The 15461-nt window shown below is 39.4% G+C and overlaps 1 protein-coding gene across 4 annotated transcripts; it reads right to left on the minus strand.

Annotated features, from left to right (window-relative positions):
- Nucleotides 1-9: 9 nt before the first annotated feature.
- Nucleotides 10-15442, minus strand: LOC110066683 (small ribosomal subunit protein mS29-like). 4 transcript variants are annotated; one of them, XM_020773920.2, is made up of 14 exons: nucleotides 15353-15442; nucleotides 13761-13828; nucleotides 8458-8580; nucleotides 7740-7841; nucleotides 5707-5818; nucleotides 4333-4425; nucleotides 4110-4240; nucleotides 3128-3208; nucleotides 2652-2722; nucleotides 1923-2001; nucleotides 1657-1722; nucleotides 1194-1283; nucleotides 436-547; nucleotides 10-156 (listed from the first exon to the last, which is right to left on the minus strand). In XM_020773920.2, exons 1-14 carry the CDS (start codon nucleotides 15417-15419, stop codon nucleotides 71-73), a joined length of 1281 nt encoding a protein of 426 aa, XP_020629579.2. In that variant the 5' UTR covers nucleotides 15420-15442; the 3' UTR covers nucleotides 10-70. The 4 variants fall into 4 exon arrangements, with proteins under 4 accessions (XP_020629579.2, XP_089151634.1, XP_089151633.1 ...); XM_089295508.1 differs by having other exon boundaries at nucleotides 13728-13828; XM_089295507.1 differs by lacking the exons at nucleotides 13761-13828; nucleotides 15353-15442 and adding an exon at nucleotides 12154-13671.
- Between the last annotated feature and the right edge of the window lie 19 nt (nucleotides 15443-15461).

Raw genomic sequence — 15461 nt, forward strand, 5'->3', positions numbered from 1 at the left:
CAGAGAGAGTTCACGTTTCAAAAGGAATTTATTTACAATCTTTTTCGCGGTATTCACTGACGGCAGTCTTTTAACTTCGCCTACACAAGGCACTTACAATCGGCGGCTCATAATCAGAAAGAAAGGCGATCTCCTTTGTAAGTTGGGAATTTAAATCTGAAAAGAAATGAAGAAAAATACGTCTAAATTAAGAGCTGCCCAAAATGATGATGACTTTGTCATATACAAAAGCGGTAGCAGAAGACCAATTGAGCAATTTTAAATTCAACATTTTGACAGCTCCGGGATTCTTGGTTTCTCCGCCGAAAGCAGTTTTCTACGGAAGACAGCGAAGTGTCGTTATTTATTAGCTGAATTCCACGCTGAACTGAAATTGTTGGCAAACCGCTGAAAGTCTAGTTATTTATCCGTGTAACGTTTACTCGGCAACTTTACCTTTTGTTAACACTCCTCTTTTTTTGAAAAACTGAAGGCACGCATCAAGTTCTTCCTTAGAGTAACGGGGTACCTCGATGTTTGTGAAAGGCTGCACTGCCGATAAACCTCTCTGTTGAACAAATTAAGGGTATCCTTTCATTCATTTTAACAAGATTCCGTTAACATAGAGGTCAACAACGACTGCTTGATCTTGGGAGAAAACAGGAGAAAACAGACAAACCTTCACTAAGGTCCATCTCTCTACGACGGTCTGGATTTGTCTAGCCTGCAGAACAAGCGGATTAGCGGGGCAGAGAGCGAAACTCGCTGGTGTAGCACGCTTCGCGGTCTGCTCCGCTAATCCGCCTGTTCAGCAGGTTAGGATTTGTCTTTCTGAACGTGCCCCGATCCATTCACTTGACTTCTCAATGGTCTCTTTGCGGAGAGGTTTAGCTGCCGCCTCGTCCCCAGTTGTATCATTTCGCAAGATAGATAGGAACGAGTCAAGGGTGGTACGCAATGGAGGAGACGACGGGAAGGCAGCAGAGGAGGAGGATAGAACTCTTCTTCCTTTCCAACCTTCCCCTTGAGCGTCCCTCTTAATTGACAGACAAATAAGACACCACCGGCTGTGGACAAGTCAGGCGCAGCTGTACTCGACAAATAACAGGAACATGCTTTCTTCTTCTCTAAACCATGACGTGACCAGAAAAACATGTTCTGAACTTCACTGATTAGACTACAAAGTCACAACAACAAAGACATTTTCTTCTTACCTCTCTCAGTAAATCTGCAACTTCATAAGATTCTATGTAGCTTCTCAACATTCCCGTGCGTGATAACGCAAACACCATTGCTCCATTTTTCTACAAAACAAGAGTAAAATACCGTAAAAATTTCCATAAAGTCCCACACACAAGACTGAAAAAGAAGAACTTCAGTAACTATGCCGTTTCTTATTTACTCGTTAAAACTTCAGGTGCAAAATTTCTTCAAAATATAAGCACAACCATTTTGAAAGGCATACGAGTGACTTCCTTGGAATGAGTCTCCACCCAAAAAGGCCGTGGAATAGAAAAGCTCTTTTGTGGACAAAACTACAACCAGGACTAATTATCGGAAAATTATAGTGACGTCAACATTTCAACAAGGAACTAACTAACAAAATAAACAGCATAATGTTCCTCTCTGACCACCACAAATGTCCAGTTAGCTCATTTTTTTTCATTGCCACCTTACCAGGCCATCTTCGGGATGTAAGAGTTTTGTAAAGTGATGGACCAAACTCAGTCTCTTGGGCTTTATCTGAAACAAAAAAACACAAACAATTTCATGTTGGATTTCAAACTGTTTGCCGTATCATTTTCTCTCTCTAGGTGTTCGTACCACAATGAACCATAAAGAGAGCCGTAAAGAGCCATGAGTGCTTTCCACACTGCATCAGTTCCACATTAGGACAGTACATGTATGTTTGAAGATGGAGATAAAGAGATAAACTTCCTTACCCAATTTTGTTGGGCATCTTTGAATGTGGTTTTCAAGAAAAATCCATTGAACTCGTTCACAGCATACAACACTCGCAAACTAGAAGAGAATAAAGATTAACTCAAACGTAAGCACGCGGAAACTTTTAGCGGGAAATACTAACGAAGTGTGTTATGGAGAGAAAAGTACAAGCCCTGACGAAAGTGGACAGCATGACCACGTGATCTCATAACTCGTTTACATGTTTACGGTTTCAGTCTATCTTATCCTACTTCCAATGTGGAAGTAGATTCGAACTTCGAACTTTCATTTCGAACTTCCAGCCTAACAGAAGTTTCATACCACGACAAGCGATAAAAATGTAAGTGTTACGTAAGTACGATTCCTTGTTTGGGTCGCATTCCTTTGGGAGGATCTGTATCTGTGTTTATGATTCAAGATCACTCGGATCATGGTACAATTAAAGGAACCGTCGAATCCACTCTGAGCATGCATTCATCGGTTCTTTGATGTACAATGATGCGTGCGATCTTGGATCATAAATCCTGATCATGATCTTTTACAAGGACTGTCTTTCTGAAGGGAGTTCAATAGGTAACCTACTGCGGCATCATTTACATAATACTCGCGCGAACTTTCTCATCGGAACGAAAATTTCGACCCGGTGACTCCTGGTACAACATTTGTGAGGGATTATTAAGGAATTTCCAAATTTAGCTTTGCACGCTAATATGAAAAACATTACCAACCTAGGATTATTTCTTATTTCCTTGAGCAACACGCCAACAGCATCTGTGGCATAGGTAGCTCTTCTAAAACCCTGAAATAATAATAAAAAAAAACATTAAGTCGGCAAGTAATTTGTATTAACTGCTTAGAAACATAGACTGCACTGCCATGGTCCAGCTTTTGCCAAGGACACTTTCCAGAGGACAGCTGAAAGTTTAACGATCAGTGTACTGTCTCTGCTCGAGCTTTATACATCTTTGTAACTTCTTTGGCTGCTGACCATGCTAAGTAGCTATCCCCTCACACAGCCCAACTTGAAGCCAATCGTGGGAAAAGGCAGTGTTCTCTCTGCCATCACCGATAATTTAGCAAACCATTCAGCTTTGTTTGGCGTATTATTTGTGGAAAACTTCTGTTACTTGATAAGGACTGGCTAATTTCTTGTCACTGAGCCAAATGAACATAACAACAAATAAAGTAATAATGCCATTGTTACCATATCTATGATTTTTCCTAATGGCTCTCCTTCTTTCGCGGTGTCTCGCTTACCAAAGAGGTATTGCTTGCTTGTCTTGACCTGAATGATATCAAAAAGAAACTAGAGTACAGTCGAACCTCCGGTTACGACAACCTCTCCTCGGCGACCAGTTTTCCAAAATACCAAAAGTTTTCACATCAAATCACTATAATTATTTCGAACTTCTTGTAAGCGACCATCTCTCGTAAGCAGCTGTGACCACTTTCAGAGCTAAAAGTTTAAAATTTTCTTCTGCTTTTAACGTCCCATAAGCAACCACTTGACAGATAATAGAGCGACAATTGGATAACAAGGTCTTGTAACATTATGGCATTCCTGGATAGTACAAGAGGCAAAAATTTCTCAATGGGAAGTACGATTATTTTTCTCTAAATTGACTTTTCACATGAATAAAACATTTAAAACATGGGGTAAGTAACTGCAGTTACCATATGCTAATGAGGCAAAATTTTGCCCCTAGATAGTCTAAGCTCTGAGACTATCTAGGGACCACATCCCAAAAGCGACCAAATAGGTTTGACATTTTGAGTGGTCACCTATGGGAGGTTCGACTGTATCTTTTACGACTGATATTATTGTCTTCACACGCACTGAATGGTCGGGATTTGACCATTTCACCTCTCCACAACTCTGCTAAGGCTTTATAAGATCACCCCATTTTTTAACTTTTGCCATGTTACATACATCAGTTGAGTGCTACAAAACTGTTTTACTTGATTGCTGGGTGGAAATCAAAAGCTAATCAATCCAAGATAGTATGTACAGGACGTGCAATCAGCTGCATGCTGACATCTGCACTTGGCTTATAGGCATACAGGTGCCACCTTTTCTGGCCCTCCGCTGACCCGAAGCATCCCACAGAATAAGCAAGAATAAACCTCTGGTGTCCAGGGTAATTATTACCTGATTTATGTTACTATTTCCTTTTAATTAACCTTACCTCAGTAAGGAACTTGCTATTAATTGAACGGCACATTTGAAGCCATGCGGATGCCAGCTCTGGTTGGTCAAATCTATCTGCATGTTGTGTTGACACCTGCAGCTCTGATTTTCCATGACACCAGCTAAACACTGCAATTAAAATCGAAATTGTAATGATATCTCACATATTCAGTTTCTTCCCAGTCTTGAAATACCTAAGAAGTGATTATTAGAAATCTTACCACTTGGTACAGGCAGAATAAACCATCCAGCAGAATAACAATAGTGAAGAACATGAGCAAGTGAAAGAGATTTACCATGTCCATTATCACCATCTGATTACACCTCCAGTTAAGGAAAGAACCCCTAACAGGTCAGGTGTACCATGCCTGGTTCATTTTGAATGCACATACAACTACAAAATTGTGACAATTACCTTACCTTTACCCCAGGGGGGAGACTTTCTATCATAGCCTATATGGGGAGGCTCTGCCTGAAAGTAGGTATGTGAAAGGAGTACTTTTTTTCAACAAAATGTATACAAAATTGTACCTTTTCTGTCAAATGGTATATAAAAGGGTACGGACTCCCCATAAAAAACTTTGTTGAGTACCCCCCCAACAGACCTTTACACATCAATATGCTTCTGACATCACAAATCATACAACATGAGCAATTTGATTTACATTGTTTTAACGACTGAATATCTTGTAAAATAATTGTCCTGGCAATGTTCTTGTTATCAAAATCATTTTCATTGTTTTCTGCTCAAAAACTCTTGATAGGAAGGGCTGTAGCAGATCTGTGATGCTTCATCAGGATGACTTTACAAGACACTAAACAAGAGACAAACTGGCTCTACTATGGAGCTTAGTTTACTGCATTGCTGTGTTTAGTAACAGGTCACAAATTAAGTAGAGCAGTTACTCAATTATCAAAAGGCTAAAAGGTTCATACTGGCAGCACTTACATGTAGGTCTCCATAATTTGATAACATGAAGTGACTCAGAGTAGTACTACGATGTACACGTACAGTACCTGTCTGACACCCCCCCCCCCCCTCCCCCTTGAATGGGATACTTATCTCAACAAGGGGTGTGAATTGTGTCAGGTTGACCCAACAACCTTCCAGTATTTGTTTAATTATGTTGAATGAGGAGAGGCAGTATAAATGGGTCATTGATGAGGTCAAGATGGCTGGATATTGGCCAAGTTCTTTTTACTTAGTCCATAAACATGCCAAAAAAGAATGAGACCACTGTCTGGACAGCCATCTTGACCAAACAAGCTTGGTCAACACAGCATTTATTATATGGAAAAATAACACTATCAGTCTCGTGGGACACAGTGGGTAATCCCGAGCAGGCAAGATAGCACCATCTTACCTGCTCGGGTAGCCATATAATAAATGTTGATGGAGCTAGCCATAAAATTAATGTGTGCACGAAAGGCAGGTGCTTTGCTGAAAATAGCAACATGCAGTAAGGGCATTGGGGGGTCTAGAACCTGAGGCTGGTCTCTTGCAATCAACATTTCAGACAATAATTCAAAACTGAGGTAATGATCTGATGCTGAACAGATAATACAGCAACAAACTGACAAGATTTAAAGGATACAAAAAATAAATTTACGGGGTGGACGTGCATCTTCTGACAACCCTTTGAGGTGCTGTAAGACCTCTAATGTGGGTTTTCTAATCATTAAACTTGTACTTCCTGTTATTTGACACTGGAATAGAAAACAAGCACACTGGTAGTCAAAGCATGATTAAGTATTACATTAAACATGAAATGGAAATCTCATAGACCGTGGTTTTAATAACAGGTGAGAGTTGCAACCTTCTTAATTTGGTGACACATTTAATTGTTTAGGTAACAAATGGGCAAGTAGCCACCTAAAGGAAACATGGCTGATGCTACATGCTACTTTTCATGAAATACTACATCTACACTAACAAATTACATACTAATTCAATCTTACTTGTTGATTTTGTAAACAAAATCTCACTTAAATGCAGAATCAAACATATCGAAGCATAAATAATATGAGAAACAAAGATGTCTCCTCCACTTTCTTGCTAGTTTCACAATTTTCATTATAATTAAAGTAATTCTTAGTTATTGAATGATAAGTAATTCTAGGTTATCCAAAGCAATGTTTTCTTCTTGAATTCAGTAATTATGTAAGTGTAAGAAATTAATGCCAATATGTTACAGAAGTGCTCTTTGTATTGTTGAAAGGAATAGCAGTCATTTATGGTACAATTAAAAGCAAGTAATTATTGATTGTTCACTGTGTAGTTTATTGTAAGTAGATGAATGTTAAGTAGATAATTACTAACTACTTAATAACCGAGAGTGAGGTTGTTATGGGAAAATCTCAAACTGAGGTCTTGCCGTATTGACCAAGCGACAGCGAGGTCAATACAGTAGGCCAAGGTTTGAGATTTTCTTGTAACGACCGAACGGTCGAGGTTATTAAGTTGTTTATTATATGGCTCATGAATTGAAGAAGAAAAAAATTATTCAAGCGGAAGTCGTCAATTTACATCCGACGATGCGCGTGTTTACTGATTCATTCATCGTCTCAAACCCAGGGCAAAACTACACAGTCAGTGAACTTCACTACTGTAATTCTTTACGGGAAAAATGATTGTCACAGCCCTCAAAAAGGTATTTTAGTATCGTGGAGCCACAACTTGATGAGGGAGATTTTCCAACTTTTGTGGGGAAGCGTCAACGCATATAGAAAAGACAGAAAGTGCTTCAAACTGGTCCAAACCAACGGTCTTTCGGTGAAAGAAAATACTAATGCTTCAGAATGCACTGCTCAGAATAACTCGATCTTCGCATTCGTTTTCGACAACATATCTTGGCCTTCTTCATTCTGGGACTTATGAATGAACTTTTCAAGCCTAGTGAGCGTCTAAAACTTCCTGCAGGTATCAGAAACACCGCTACCGACAGAAACCGCCCGATTGTTTACATCTGATGATCCTGGAAGCTGATTTTCACTTGCTTGTGTTGAAGCGAGGGAATCTATTTGATGAGAACTGAAACGGAGTTCAATATTTCGGTAATTATTGTGACTAAGATGATAACTTATAAGTTTCTTCGTGGTTTTCTGCTCAGGATACGTGACACATCTGCCGATGGTGTTTTTCAGTTAGCGATTTTAGCTTTACTCAACACTTGGCAAACTTTGATTGCTTTTCACTAGTGCTCGCCAAGGTTACTGGTAAGTCAAAAACGACTTCTATATAAATTTTATTAAGGAAAAATCCCTAAACTTTCAGCTACTCGGAATTAAATTTACTTCTCTTACTGTTTTTAATCGGCTTTCATCGTTTCAATGCGCTTGAATTTTCCGAGCCGGGCTCTTCCTAATTTGCATAATCCGTAATCGGCCCGTGGGCATTACGGCTGCATAATGACCGCTCAGATCTCGCTCTTAGCCAATCAGAGCGCGCATTATATCGGCCACAAGCCAAAGCCATATAATAATAGATTGTAAATAATGGGGTTGAGAGAAATAATAAATAAACTAAAACAAAAATGGTTAATGCGTCACTATTGCTATTTAAGTTATCAGTTGAGTAATTATTAAAATATTTGTATTTACTTAATGCATTTGACAAAACAGTCATTACCTCTGACTGAAATCTCTTTGTGAAGAAATATGAAAGAACTCTGGTGGAAATTTCTTCTGGTACTGTATAGAATTGGCCAATATTGGACTCTGTGTGACTAGCCTAACAAATATTATAAGACAAAGTCATAAACTGGAAACATAAATTCTCTATAGAGCAGTTAAATGAATTGATCTATTGATCAAAATATTGACAGCCTCAAGTTACAACAGGTATTTTATGAGAAACAAACTGTACACAGGATGCAAAATGTTTTTTACAGCTTGCTTTTCAGGGAGACACCCCTGAGGGTCTACAGTAGCTTTAAAAAAAGAGCATTCAATATTTTCGTCGCAATCAGTCTTGATATTTGCACTTATTGCATCATGTGCCAGTATTCCATAAAAAGTCAGAGTCAACAGAGTTTCAAGGTGTAGATGGCATTTTGTTTGATGTCTAAATAAGTTCCTGCAAACCTTGACTTCTCTATTTCTACCCATCCTTTTTTGGACCATCTTATCAGAGCAACAGGTGCCTGTCTTTTCCCTTATGTGAAGGCTCAAGATGGAAATGCCAGGATGTGCCAGCCAACAGTTTCTATCAACAGTAGGATCTGGCTGTAAATAGAGGAAACTCCTAGACGCATATCATAGACGCCCAACTTACAATTAGAGACCAACAACCAATGCAGTTGTTTATGATCTACAGTTACCTGCAATGTATATATCAATATACTCACTGGATCAACTTGTCCTATATCAACAACTGGTTCATTTCTTATGTCCTCATCTGTTATGCTTGCATCTTCCTTTGTTTTCTCAATTAGAGCAGATCTGCTCATACATCTAGTATGTAACCTCCTCTGTTTATGAAAATCAAAATAAACTAAAACTTTTACCTTTGACAAACTATCAATACGTAAACATGGAGGGATTGCAGCCCACTACAGTAGAAACGCGATTTAAGGTGGCTTACTACAGTTTTGATGAATTATAACAGCCCAACTTCTGACTCTTTTCAAAAATGTTTCCAGATGTTTTTCCTTTCTCTATTTACTGTTTGCTTAAGTCTTTTGCCATTCTATTTGAAACTTGAACAATTAAATGTCAACAAATGGCCAAAAATGAACGAATGAGTACCTAAGGAGAGACTGGGCACTAGTAGGTTAAATTACGTTTTTCTCAAAATCTACCTTATAACCCCACCTCAAAATTTCAGGAATAAGAAATTGGCTCTGATTTAACATTCATGCAAAGTAAAATAAAAATCTGTATGACAGATTTTTTGCAAACTAAGAAAATGTGAGGTCAAAAATAGCTCAGTCTTACAGATTTTTTTAAAATTTTGGCTCTAAATGTGATTCACCCCAACAAATCAACTGTGAAAATTTCATCATGGGTTTCATGGTAGGTTTTTGAGCAATCCTCGATCAAAGACTAGCTTTTACAACCTTGGACGAGAACTGAATTGTGCATGCCCTTTATTTAAGCGCACATTCATGTGACGCCATGTATCACGTGCGAGAAAGCAAGAGTAAATTAGAGCTCTTTTACCAGTTATTTATAGAGCTTTTTTGTCATATTCTTTTGGCCCTAAGCTTAGAGACATGTTTGAACAGAGTTTGAAACTATTGCTACGTATAACAACAAGATTTAATGCCTTTCAAGTGCTGAAGTGGTTTTCGTTTCTTCTTAGGTTTACTTATGTCATTTTTGCATGCGCAATTGAAGAAGCTAGTCATAAAAGGGGATAAGTGACGATTTTGGTTGCTTTTCTTTTTTCTTGCTCCAAATTAGCTGAATTTTTGCATGTGGTCTTCAATGTAATAGAAAAACGTGTTCCTGTATTTTTGCTGCTGGTTTTTGCTTCGCTTTATAAAGACGCCGCTAGGAAAACCGAGTGGTTTTTTGCATACGCAATATCCTGAAAACGAAGCAAGGTTTAGCGCAAAAACTACGGGACATTGCTAAACATACCTAAACAAAACTCTATGCGAAATTTGGAGCGTTTTCGACAAAGTTCACTTTTGATTAAAATACCTAACGCCCTTTTCCCGCCGAGGCTGCAAATAAACGAAGCCCGGCCTTTGTTATGATAAACAGAGCCGATCCTTTGTTATAATAACCAAGCCAAGCCTTTGTTATAAGTCGAAGTCTCGCCTCGGTTTATCATAACAAAGGATCGGCCCGCCGCGACCACAGGGACTTTGATCTCACTTAGAAAGCAGCAAAATGTCAATTTCACGCAACGTATAAGCTCAAAAATGTTGATTTTAGGTCAAAAAAGGTTTAAATGTTGATTTCACGTTAACGCGTGACGGCAACGATGTTGGTTTCACTTAGAAACCAGCAAAATGTCAATTTTACGCAGCGCATAAGCTCAATGATGTTGATTTCAGGTCTAAGTAGGTTGAAATGTTGATTTCACGTTAACGCGTGACGGCAAGGAGGTTGATTTCTCTTAGAAACCAGCAAAATGTCAATTCCACGCAACGTATAAGCTCAAAAATGTTGATTTCAGGTCAAAAAAGGTTGAAATGTTGATTTCACGTTAACGCGTGACGGCAAGGAGGTTGATTTCTCTTAGAAACCAGCAAAATGTCAATTCCACGCAACGTATAAGCTCAAAAATGTTGATTTCAGGTCAAAAAAGGTTTAAATGTTGATTTCACGTTAACGCGTGACGGCAAGGATGTTGGTTTCACTTAGAAACCAGCAAAATGTCAATTTTACGCAGCGCATAAGCTCAATGATGTTGATTTCAGGTCTAAGTAGGTTGAAATGTTGATTTCACGTTAACGCGTGACGGCAAGGAGGTTGATTTCTCTTAGAAACGAGCAAAATGTCAATTCCACGCAACGTATAAGCTCAAAAATGTTGATTTCAGGTCAAAAAAGGTTTAAATGTTGATTTCACGTTAACGCGTGACGGCAACGATGTTGGTTTCACTTAGAAACCAGCAAAATGTCAATTTTACGCAGCGCATAAGCTCAATGATGTTGATTTCAGGCCTAAGTAGGTGAAAATGTTGATTTCACGTTAACGCGTGACGGCAAGGATGTTGGTTTCACTTAGAAACCAGCAAAATGTCAATTTCACGCAGCGCATAAGCTCAATGATGTTGATTTCAGGTCTAAATAGGTTGAAATGTTGATTTCACGTTAACGCGTGACGGCAAGGATGTTGGTTTCACTTAGAGACCAGCAAAATGTCAATTTCACGCAGCGCATAAGCTCAATGATGTTGATTTCAGGTCTAAATAGGTTGAAATGTTGATTTCACGTTAACGCGTGACGGCAAGGAGGTTGATTTCTCTTAGAAACCAGCAAAATGTCAATTCCACGCAACGTATAAGCTCAAAAATGTTGATTTCAGGTCAAAAAAGGTTTAAATGTTGATTTCACGTTAACGCGTGACGGCAAGGATGTTGGTTTCACTTAGAAACCAGCAAAATGTCAATTTTACGCAGCGCATAAGCTCAATGATGTTGATTTCAGGCCTAAGTAGGTGAAAATGTTGATTTCACGTTAACGCGTGACGGCAAGGATGTTGGTTTCACTTAGAAACCAGCAAAATGTCAATTTCACGCAGCGCATAAGCTCAATGATGTTGATTTCAGGTCTAAATAGGTTAAAATGTTGATTTCACGTTAACGCGTGACGGCAAGGATGTTGGTTTCACTTAGAAATCAGCAAAATGTCAATTTCACGCAGCGCATAAGCTCAATGATGTTGATTTCAGGTCTAAATAGGTTGAAATGTTGATTTCACGTTAACGTGTGACGGCAAGGATGTTGGTTTCACTTAGAAACCAGCAAAATGTCAATTTCACGCAGCGCATAAGCTCAATGATGTTGATTTCAGGTCTAAATAGGTTAAAATGTTGATTTCACGTTAACGCGTGACGGCAAGGATGTTGGTTTCACTTAGAGACCAGCAAAATGTCAATTTCACGCAGCGCATAAGCTCAATGATGTTGATTTCAGGTCTAAATAGGTTAAAATGTTGATTTCGCGTTAACGCGTGACGGCAAGGATGTTGGTTTCACTTAGAAAACAGCAAAATGGTAGGAGCCCATGCTGGGCTCCTGAAAATGGTAATTTCACGCAACGTATAAGCTCAAAAATGCTGATTTCAGGTCAAAAAAAGGTGTAAATAAAAATAAAATGAAACAAATAAACATTTCAATAAACACTTTTTCAAATACGGCAACGTCTTCAATGGCTAAAAAAATCACGAGATAAAATATAGTTTTCGACAAACGCGATCGTAGCTTTATGTCACGCACCGCCATAACTTCCAAGTTCAAAATGCGCTGGTACCTCTTATGCCTGATGAGGACAACAACTTTGGCGGCTGTTTAGTTTTGGATTTAAGAATTTGACGACTCCACGTGAAAACGCTCTATAAATAGGGCTGACAGATTAACAGACTAACCCTTCTGCGCAACGTACGGGTCTCCATACATCTGCATGTCCCCTGATCCCAGAAGCTCAAAACACTACAAATCATGCCGATTTGAAATAAAATCAACGCAAACTGGATCACAGATCTGTTACAATCGATCGCCACTTGCTGGCCATTATGTTTAAATCTAGTTACCAGTTCGAGAAACGTCCGCAGAACGTAATCGCAATGCATGCCGGGAAGGGTCTTTACACCTCGTGCGCGGGAAGACATGGCGGTCGATACAAGACAAATTTTATCACTCAAAAACCAGTTCTCGCTTTCCAAACTTTGACGCTAGCAACGCTTGGCAAATGGGCCACAACTCACCAGAGGGTATTTTTCTTGGGCAAGAACTGCTCTTGGACTTTGCTACCTGGCTCGATCTGACTTCGAACGCCGATAACACAATTACGGTATATCAGCTGCCTTCGAAGTTTCAGAACACATTTTGATTCTTTAAAACGTGCTGATGACTTACGGGTTTATCGAGGCTTTATGATGCCTCTCAACCACCAGGTAGGCACACAAGGTACTTTAAAACAATGCTTAAGATATTAGTTGACAGAGCTCTAATACGGCACATCTCTTTTTTGTTTGATGGCATTTCGTTTGACGCTCGATCGATTCACGTGTTGTGTTCACGTCACAATAACCGGTGTAAACAATCCGTTCCCAGATTTCCGCTCTATATGCTGTGGGATTTGGTTTTGACTTCATACACTATAAACAGTCTGCCTGTTTGCTGTTCAACAAATAAACTCCTAAAGACATGGCTAGGAAAAGCCAAGTTTTTTGCCTACGTTTTAACTCGAAAACAAAGCAAAAACCAGCGACAAAAATACAGAACCACATTTTCCTATTACATTGAAGACCACATGCAAAAATTCAGCTAATTTGGAGCAAGAAAAAAGAAAAGCAACCAAAATCGTCACTTATCCCCTTTTATGACTAGCTTCTTCAATTAATATTGATGTCTGGCAGGCAATTGTAGCCCACGCTACTGAGTCTCAGAAAAACTGTAGTAAGCCACCTTAACGAACCTCTATATAATGAAGTCTTTGGTATAACAAACAATTTTCCTTGCCCCAGCAATAGTAAAACATATGGACAAGAACCTTGATACAACAAAACCTTGTTATAGGGAACATATTTTGCCAGTCCCTAGGCCTCTCGTTATATCAGGTTCCACTGTACATTGTTTATTATCTCAAAAATAAGATGTGGGACCTGGCCATATTTACTTGTGTAATGTTATTGGACAATGGAGTAAAACCTCATAACACTGTATGAATGGATATAAAATTAATGTTTCTTGGTTACGTAATAGTATTTTCCTTTGTGTGTAACATTACACTTATAAGGACATAATAAAATTAAAAGGATAGCTAACAAAACATATTGTCCAGTTGGGTGGGTGGGAGGGGGGTAAGACATAAGAATAGCAAATGCCAACTATTTGGTATAGGCATAACAGTAGAACAAAAACAAAATTGAGCTCATATCTGTCCAATTTAGGATTAAAAAAAAAGAGAATCACTATTTTGGACATTTACATCACAAACCTCTTGCACAACCTTAAAGTTGTGTGCTCTTACCACAACAGGTTTGTCTCTTAAGAAAAATTGAACCTTACATCCATTCTCTAGCAACAGGCTTGTAGTATCTAAAGCAAACAAAAATTGCAAAAACAAAATTGTGCTACCCCTTGTAAAGAAGCTGAGTAACATTGAATAACATAAGCAGCTTTTATCAACAAGACCTGAGATTTAACAAGATTTAACAAGACCTGAAACATAGCACTAATCTACAAACTTTAGCTGCAAGATCACAACTGCACTAAAAATCGTATATACTCCCTAACTGCAAAAATTGTAGAGATCAGCCCCATCAAAATGTGCCCGCAGTTGGTAATTTTGCCACCCACTTTACACAGGAGTTCACTAACACTTACTACTTCTACTCACTTTTCACTTTAGTGTTTAGATCCTGTTTTTAAACTAAAAACCTCTGGGTATTCAATTCTGTAGCTCCTACAGGTACCTTTTCCAAGAGGAACAAGGGGGGATTGAACAGGGGTGTTCTTGTCTAAAATTATGAAACCTAATTTTGCATTTCATGACTCACAATTTGCTTTCATGATTCTGGAGAATGTACATGTATGTATCCTGGCAATGAGTGTGAAGCCTTGGAGCTGAAGGCTCATAGCTGCCGGAGCTTATCCCGGTTCCTGTAGTATGAAGCGGCTAGGAGTATTTCTACTCCCCCTGGACAGGATGCTACAGGATGTAGTCCATCGCAGGTCACTCCCCTGCAATTTGTTAGGTTTCCCCAACAATTCGCCGGTACCCATTTATACTCCTGGGTGGAGAGAGGTACCATGAGAGTTAAGTGTCTTGCCCAAGAACACAACACCGTGTCCCCAGCCAGGGCTCGAACCCAGACTGCTCACTTCAGGGATGAGCGCACTAACCACGAGGCCACCGTGCCTCCCTATGTATCCTGGTGGAATGGACAAAACCTGGACCTCTAGCCAAAGAACCCCTGTAAAGTGATTTTTGATTGAGAGTCCCCTCCACTGACAACACAACAACAGCTCAGTTACCTGCGAAAGTTGCAATGTATAACTATTTTGTGAGTAAGAAAATATGGAGTCCATGGGACATCCAAGGTCCAAGAGTCCATGGTTTGTCTTGTCCCATCCAGTTTCATGGAGTATCTGATCACAGTTCACAGTTTTTTCTTTTATAGAACTCGCAGGCTAATAAAATGGCCGATCTCGGAGACATAAAAATTCCCTTGCACCCCTCCCCTTTCTTTGCCAGTGCCTCTCCCTGAGACTCCCATACCTGAACCCACGGTTAATTTCTATTCGTACAGGCGGTCTTGTTGTTGTATTTTACTTGGTATTTCTCCATAACTCTATGGCTGATGTCTAGCTCTGTCACAACATCCGTTCAGCGTCGTGCCCGACAACTCACAGAGAGATACCGATACCCCAGTGGAAGCAATGAAACGTTTCGATAGAGCTCGCGGACCATGAGACGTCAAGTAGTTTCATACGCCCAAGATTTCCTTGTATTTACCCTCTAACGTGGCGCACATAAGTATTCTGAATACCCATATATTATCATTACTTTAGCCATGAGCGCAAACAGTAACAAAACTTCCGACAAAGAGAAGGAAATACCTGAAAAGAAGATATTTCTTGACCTGAGAAGTCTCACTGCAGTCGCCATTTTGGAAAAAACACGCATACATTATTTGGTAATACCGCTGTACTGGAGTACTATGACTCA

Source organism: Orbicella faveolata, unplaced genomic scaffold, assembly GCF_042242905.1.
Source record: "Orbicella faveolata isolate gen_17 unplaced genomic scaffold, um_ofav_v1 contig_26, whole genome shotgun sequence".
Taxonomy (NCBI): Eukaryota; Metazoa; Cnidaria; class Anthozoa; order Scleractinia; family Merulinidae; genus Orbicella; species Orbicella faveolata.

Coding starts and splice junctions, on each gene's coding strand:
- LOC110066683 (XM_089295507.1), bottom strand. CDS start 12,396: ATGTCTTCCCGCGCACGAGGTGTAAAGACCCTTCCCGGCATGCATTGC. Junction 3,209..4,109: donor ATAGCAAGTTCCTTACTGAG/GTAAGGTTAATT, acceptor GATATCATTCAG/GTCAAGACAAGCAAGCAATA. Junction 1,284..1,656: donor TACATCCCGAAGATGGCCTG/GTAAGGTGGCAA, acceptor CTTGTTTTGTAG/AAAAATGGAGCAATGGTGTT.